We start from the raw sequence: 7,929 nt of genomic DNA, 5'->3' as shown, positions 1-7,929 counted from the left end.
AAATCTTTTCCGATGTTCATTCAGTTAAGTAAATAGTTAAAAAGCAGATGCATATTTTCCCAAGAAGTAAAATTTGCCAACTGAATGATCTGGGTTGGTGCAAAGGATTTTATCTGTTTGCCTTATCCTACAAGGATCACATCTCTGGAACTTTCTATCCAGCTCAGAGTAACCACTCTGGACATTAGAGCGCACCACACTATAAGTTGCACCTACAATTTATTTATTTATTTTTTTAAACTGGAAAACGTACATTTATAAGCCGCTGGTATCTCCACCGCTCTCGGTTTTCCATAAGAAGCCAGCAGAGGGCAGCGTTCTAATAAATCTGCTGGATCTATTAAGAACGCAGACCTGTGTCTTCAAAGCCGAACTATGGTTTCATTCACGCCAAGCATACGTGCAGCACTTTTTTCTTTGATTTCCAATTTTGACTTCCAATGATTCACTTCCTGCTAAAAATCCCCCGGGTGGTTGAAGAATAATCCACAGAAAAGCCGCACCGGGCTACAAGCCGCATGGTTCAAAGCGTAGGAAAAAAGTAGCGTCTTATAGTCCGAAAAATACGGTAGATCCATATTCTCTGTGAAATCAAAGTCAGAAGGTCATTTTTTTTAATTCTCTGTCTCAAAATGAGATTCACAACGGTGCATCTTTAGGTGAGCAGCATTTAAGCCAATACTGTACCAAAAAATATAGTTTGCATTTAAAATGAAAAGCTTTGTAGCTCATTTATCTCATTCACTAATGTTAATTTGATAGAATAACTTACATTATCACGCTGTGATAAACAGTTGTAGTATGCTGACAAGATGCTAGCTAATGTTAAAACAGCAAGATAAATACGGGTAACAATGGCAACCAGCGACATTTGACATTTCAAAAGCTGGCTGTCTCTTTCAGCAGTCAAATTGCGTGCCAATGCACTGTGATCACAAACAAGTGATCCCTCTATAAATGTGTAGCCATAAAGCAGACTGTTGAGACAGATTATTCTGCAATTGACAAACTGTAAACACTTTGGACTGTGCTTCAGTATTAAAGTCATGGTAGCTGCCCTGTGTCTGGCCTCGCTCTCTAAGTGTCAGTGTGTGTTGTGGCCATTTATGCTAATTTTGTGAATTATAATTTCTACTACCGTGTTTTCCGGACTATAAACCGCTACATTTTTCCTAAGCTTTGAACCATGCAGCTTATAGCCCTGTGCAGCTGATATGTGGATTTTTCTTCAACCACCAGGGGGCTCTTTAGCAGGAAGTGAATCATTGGAAGTCAAAATTGGAAATAAAAGATGAAAGCGCCCATTAAAACGGAAATAGGTTTTGAGATATAGATATTAGGATCCAATAGATGGCAGTAGTGCAGCAATAATGGAGATAATGAATGCAAGCTGCTGTTGAAATCTAAAGAAGAAGCAGAGGAAGAAGAAGAAAGCGCCCATTTTCATTTAGCCCATGCTAGTAGCAGATACGAAGGATCAGCACTTTTACTGTTAAAGTTACCGTTCGGAAACTACCGTAATCAGTTCAGTTAAATCTAAACTTTTTAAACTTTTTCTTTTTCAACCATAATAAATGTGATATTTAATTGACCCGTTATGACTCAAATTTTGGGTGTCCGCCCCCCTCTGCTGCTGAATCGTTGTGGAAAACCTGGAGCGGCAGAGATATCTGAGGCTTATAGCCTGGTGCAGCTTAGTATGTTTACTAGTATGTTTACCAGTATGTTGACTGTTTCTTTTTGTTTGTTTGTTTGTTTGTTTTTAATTTTGGGGTTGTGGCTAATAGTCCGGAAAATATGGTAATTGAGTTTTCTATTTTGGGAAGTTAGAATTTATTTAAGTTAGTCTAGATCCAAAATCTGTCATTAATTTGTATATTTGAATTGATTAGATTATGTTGATAATTGGTTAGACCCTCCCATTAATTTGAGTAATAAAAACGCACCGGGTTCTTGGTGGATTCATTGTTTGGCAATGTTTGGTGTGTTGACGGGAGGTTTTTGTTAATTATTTTTTCACCACTTTTTTCTACTTGAAATATCAAACTTATTTTCGTTTTTGGTTAAGTTGTAAGACATTTTTGGTAATTATTTTGTCGTTATTTTTTACAAGAAATAAAGAATATATTTTTCAAGTCGAAAGTGCATTCAAATCAAACCATCTGTTACCACCCACGGCCTTGGTTGGACTTTTGGGTTTTGGAACATAGAAGGCCGCGACAGAGTGGATGAGGTGATCCAGTAAATCCCTCTCAAACATACGGTCCTTTGAGTAGATTACTATACCCATATCATAAAAATGGACACAATAAGAACACCAGTGATTACAGCTGGATGGCAACGGCACCTACCAGTCCTTCAGGGCAACCGCATCAACCTTTCTCAGTCCCTCACATCTTATCTTGCGCCACATAGAGTTGAGAACCTAAGTGCACAGCAGCTGCAGACCGGATCTGCTATTCAAGATGGTGAACTGCTTCCAACACTCGGGCTCTCACCCTGTCATCTCTCAGCAGAGCACTTCTAAACACAAGGTCGCCGCAACACAAGTCAACTCAACCCCTACAACCTTAGAGACCTTGCTAACTGGCTCAAAGTAAAGGCAGAAGGTTAAAGACGCTATGTGAAAATGACACAATGCCAGTGGCCTAAAGGGTCCCATGTCTCCAGGAGAGAAAGACACACTCCAGCTTCCAAGCACTAAGTGCAGGCATGTTTGTTTGGCAGTCTGGAGCTGAAGGCGACTCGTCTGTTTTATTCTGCAATGGACAAACTGTAAACACTATGGACTGTGCTTCAGTATTAAAGTCACGGTAGCTGTCCTGTGTCGGTGTGGATGAGGTGATCCAGTAAATCCTCCCAAACAACAGACAGTCCTCCCTCTCTACAGTAAAACTCAGGAGCCAGAAAACCAAACATCTTTTCTGTCAGTTGTCCCCTGAACAAGTTTGCGACTTCTTATGTGTGCGTAGTGGAGTAAGTTGATCTACTGAGAGACAGTAGAGGACTGAGTTCTCTACTGCCACGACTCTCGACTGCATGTTTATACTTCAAGCTTACAAAGTTAGGCATAGTGATTAACTGCGATTGATCACAGCGCAAGAGTGTGATCAGTCTGATTAAATTCTTAAGATGTTTACTATAAACTATATTTATATTTACAGCCTACCATCCAGTCTGTTGTTCTGGTTAACACTGAGCTGTATATATTATCCAGACGTTTTCACCCAGATGACATGTTAGAAATTCATTTTCTGTTATTATCCAGTTAATATTTATAAAGTTTAAATTGAAAATTAGTGAATCTAATTTCAGTTTCACTTAAAAAAAATAAAAATTTCCTATCTCTGTAATGGACATTAAGTCATTTTTGCCCAACTTTTCCCAGATCAATAAATTAAAGGTAAATTGTAACACAGGTTATTTGTGTGTAAAAATGAGGCCATTTTAATCATAAAACATATTTGTAACTGTACAATGTGATGATGATAGTCATGAACACAAAACAGCATTGAGTTTCTCACAAACTGTCAACTCATTACAAACAATGTAGTAAAAATTGTCATTTTTTAAAATTGTAAATTAATTGTTCTATGGAGAGCAAACAAAGTCAAATTTTAACCCCAGATAAAACTAGAGGTAGATGTGATACATGAAAAAAAAAACACTATTCCACTCAGATTTTGGACAAAGAGAGCAACATCTTTAAATGTTTAGAGATTTCCTTCATTTTTAAGCCATATATAAATGGATTAAACAAAGGTTGAAACACAAGTAACTGCAAAGCCAATACGAAGCGAGCAGGTTTTGGAAAATCTGATTCCACTCGAGCTATGACTACCTCAAAAATAGACAAATAGGAAAAGTTGATTAAAACCAGCAGATGCGGCACACACGTCTCAGCAGCCTTTCTTCTAAATGCTTTTGAACTTTTATAGGAGATTATTAAAATCTTTGTATATGTAAATATTGTGAACAGCACAGGAATCATTGCAAGATTTAGCAATGAAAAAATCCCAAATAGTGTAAGCGCTCTGGATTTCACACAGTGAAGAGTAAAAATGGCATTGTTACAGAATATTCCATCCAAATCTGAATGACATAATTGAACTTTGCTGATCAGTATCGCTTCTCCTCCAATGTGAGAAGCAGGTACAAAACAGGCCAGAACCAGGAGAGACGTCACTGTAGATTTCCTCATGATGGTTGGATATCTCAGAGGTTTACATATTGACACGTATCTGTCAAAAGCCATGACTGCTAACAGAAAGAATTCAGTACCAGCTACAGAATAAAAGATAAACAACTGAATAATGCAGGATGAATATTTTATGATCTGTCTTTCAGATAAAAAGTCAATCAAAAGCTTTGGGTAAACAGTCGTACTGTAAACAACGGAGTTAAACTGCAAAGCAGCAATAAAGATGTACATCGGCTCATGGAGGTTTTTGTGAAAACAGATAATATAAACGATTGTTCCATTACAGCAGCATATTACAATATAGAACATCAACATCACAGTGAAATACAAATACTTTAGTTTGTTCATTTCTACATAACCAGTTAACGTTACGTAGGTGATATTTACCTCGTCCATAAATGTTTATCAATGTTCATTTGGTCAGACAAATTGCTTAAAGGTCTTGCACAAACACAATTCACAGACTGCATCGTCTCAGTTTGCGTAAATGTTTTTATCAGTTTGCATTAGGGATCACGCCTCTGGAGGCCTTCATTGCTGTTCAAGTTCTTCAACTAATTTACCAACTTAAATAACTCAAACTCACAAAGTTAAACACATCTAAGGTAAAGCAGACTTAAAAGAAATGTTACTTGTGTGTTTTCAAATAAGTAAATTAGATTTGAATTCTCTGTGTCCTAAAATGAACACACTATGCATAAACCAGCCTAGTGTGGGACTGGTTTACCCAGTTCAAAGGGAGAGTACTATGGACACTAGGCCTTTAGTATTTTTGTGTTCATATTGGCTCATCATAAAATAAACAGGTCCACTGTGAGGTTGACTTGAATGTAAAGTAATTCAGCTCATCATCATGGGGATTGAGCCTTGAATCATTTTGGTAGATGCTCATATATATACCGTATACAACACTGACGTTGATGATTGCGTTTAAACTTCATGTTCCAAGCCTACTTCCACTTTTATTTCACTTTTTATTGTTTTGTTGCTTTATCTGACCTCCAATGCCTTTACAAGCTTGTGCATGTAAACATGTATTTAAAGCTGTTCTGGAGCAAGAATCAAACGTCAAACACATTTGGAAAATGTGTTTAATTCAAAAACCAAAAGCATAATACTAGGAACTGGGTCCAATCATGAAAACATTCAACAGGAGACTGACGGTAATCGGCCTTCTCTGGTTAAGCTGATGTATGTAACTGTTGTTTTTGTCAGCCATTTGTAAAATCTACACATACTTCACTTTAGGGCTGAAACGATTCCTCGAATGATTCGAGTACCTCGATTACTAAAATTCCTCGAGGAAAATTTACCTGCCTCGAAGCTTCGTTAATTTATGTTTTATTAGTTAGCGCACCGTGTTCCGGCCGGGACTTCATTTGCGTTGCGCGGAGCTCTCACTTCCGCCTCTTTGTTGTTGACAAAAGCTAAGTCTCAGCGGCATAAAGTCCAATCTTCAAGATTGGCCCGTGGGGATTTTATTGATTGATGATAATGCCCGACTTTTTATCGTTTTTGGGGAACCAATAAGCATCCTTAACATGACTGGGGGAATGCCTGGAGTACGGCAGCATTTCTCCTCCGGGGCTGCTGGTTGAAAGCGAACGGCGGGAAGAGCGCTGAGGTGAGCGGATAGCCTGAACAGGGCGGGCGGCTGAGTAGCTGATGCTTACCGTGTAAATGTAGCTTTACCGACGAACCGCACAATAAATTTCATATCCCGGTCTGAAGAAACGGGTGGCGGAGCGCATCGTACATGGCTGGTAGATGAGTTTCTGAGTGTGACCAGTGAAGGTGTCGTAAATATCCCGTATTGCTTCCCCCCGTGTTCGTCCCCCGGTCTAACGGTTCGTCAGTCCGCTGGTCTATTTCCTCCCCTCCACCCCATGTTCGTTCATTCGCCCTCTCCTCCCACTCCAGGCGGCATTTCCCGTATTTTCAAACCCAAAGCGTGACAGGTTAGGTGGCAAGGTGAGTTTAATTAATCTATTAAACTCACTGAAGATGAATACATTAAACTAAAAGCTGGATTGTAGACATTTTTTATAAGCATATTTGTGAGCCTGCCTCTTTGTTATTAAATTCAATATAATTTCAGATTTTTCTATAACTTTTCTTCTGGTTAACTTAGAAAGTGAGCTATTATTGTTACAGGTTAGTTTTCTAAACTACAAAAAAGCAACTGTTAGGGATGCTCAAATATGAAAAATTGGACTGATATTGATATCTGATAGTAACACCGGTATTATGCCAGATTTACCAATATTTCATTTTATAATTTTTTTTATCCGATTACTCGATTAATCGTAAGAATAATCGATAGATTACTCGATTACTAAAATATTCGTTTACAACAGCCCTACTTCACTTAAACTATACATGTACATCTTAACATTATAATATCAACTTTAAAAGAGTTTAGGAATATTAACAATAAGTGTCAGGTGGTATTCTAAGATCAATACATCAAGTTCATCACTATTGAGCTTTAGTTTGATAAAACAACCTTTTCAGTTGTTTAGATATCTCCTTCATTTTTAAACCATATATGACTGGGTTTAATAGAGGATGATACAGAACTGCCTGTAAAGTCATTATTAAACGCACTAATTTTGTAAGGTTGGATCCCAGTCGGACTATGATGACATCAAACGCACACAAACAGGAGAAACTGATCAACACCAGCAGATGGGGTAAGCAGGTCTGAGCTGCTTTCTTTCTGACTTCTTTAGAGCTGCGATAGGATATGATAAATATTCTGGTGTAGCTAAAAATGATGAAAATCAGGGAGAAAAAAGCAATAAAAGCCACAAAAATAGCAACGAATACGATGTGGACTTTTGAGCTGACGCAGTACATATTGTAAATTGAATTGTTACACAAGATCCCATCCAAATGCAGTGCACACAGTTTAATGTTGGAGCTCAGCACCACCTGCACACCGGTCACACTGGCAGGCACCAGCCAGGCCAAACTCAGGTAAATACTGACCATGTTTCTCCCTATTATTGTTGCATATTGTAAAGGTTTACATATAGACACGTAGCGATCGTAGGCCATTGCTGCCAGCAGTAAAAACTCTGAGCCACTTAGAGAATAAAAGAGAAAAAACTGCAAATAACAAGCTGAATACGATACAATCTGCTTCTCAGATAGAAAATCTGACAGCAGTTTTGGATAAATGTTAGTGCTGAAAACAACAGAGTTCAGAAGCAAAGCGGCGATGAAAACGTACATGGGCTCATGGAGGTTTCTGTGCGTCCATATGAGATACACAATGGTCAGGTTACAGACGACGATGCAAACATACTTTTAGTGTTTTTAAAGATACGAGCACTTTTATTTTTAAATTATTTTATTATTTAACGTTTTTATTTCAGTTTTATCATTACTTCCATTTGGTATTTTGTTGAAGTACTGCCAGTATTATTTTTTTTGTGTTGTATTTTTATTGTTGTTGAACAGTCTGTAAAAAATAAACACAAAAAACCAACGGATCATACTCGAATGCTCAAGGCTAAAATACGTCTTCTGTTGCAGATTGTGTTTTGTTGTGGCTTTTGTTGCTCTGTTGTGCCTTGTTCTTTGGCTTGGGTTGGGTTGTTCGTACAGCGTCACTTCAGGCTGCAGTGTGAACGCAGTCTATGTTGTAGCAAAGTGAAGACGACTGTTTGGTCCAAAGCCTTGAGTTTATCCTTCAGTTTTATGACTCCACTTAGAGTTAGCAT

At 38.1% G+C, this 7,929-nt stretch overlaps 2 protein-coding genes across 2 annotated transcripts; both read right to left on the bottom strand.

Annotated features, from left to right (window-relative positions):
• Positions 1 to 3,676: 3,676 nt before the first annotated feature.
• On the bottom strand, positions 3,677 to 4,597 carry LOC148160463 (olfactory receptor 13C2-like). The gene has a single exon (XM_088011592.1). It carries the CDS (start codon positions 4,595 to 4,597, stop codon positions 3,677 to 3,679), a length of 921 nt encoding a protein of 306 aa, XP_087867718.1.
• A 2,082-nt stretch (positions 4,598 to 6,679) lies between these two features.
• LOC148160462 (olfactory receptor 52E4-like) lies at positions 6,680 to 7,929 on the bottom strand. Its single transcript, XM_088003855.1, has 2 exons — positions 7,856 to 7,929; positions 6,680 to 7,511 (listed from the first exon to the last, which is right to left on the bottom strand). The coding sequence occupies exons 1-2, from the start codon at positions 7,927 to 7,929 to the stop codon at positions 6,680 to 6,682; spliced, it is 906 nt and encodes a 301-aa protein (XP_087859981.1).

The sequence above is a fragment of the Poecilia mexicana genome, unplaced genomic scaffold, assembly GCF_051168715.1.
Source record: "Poecilia mexicana isolate PSO_F unplaced genomic scaffold, ASM5116871v1 scaffold_2, whole genome shotgun sequence".
NCBI lineage: Eukaryota > Metazoa > Chordata > Actinopteri > Cyprinodontiformes > Poeciliidae > Poecilia > Poecilia mexicana.
This window is presented reverse-complemented; position numbering and strand designations above follow the sequence as displayed.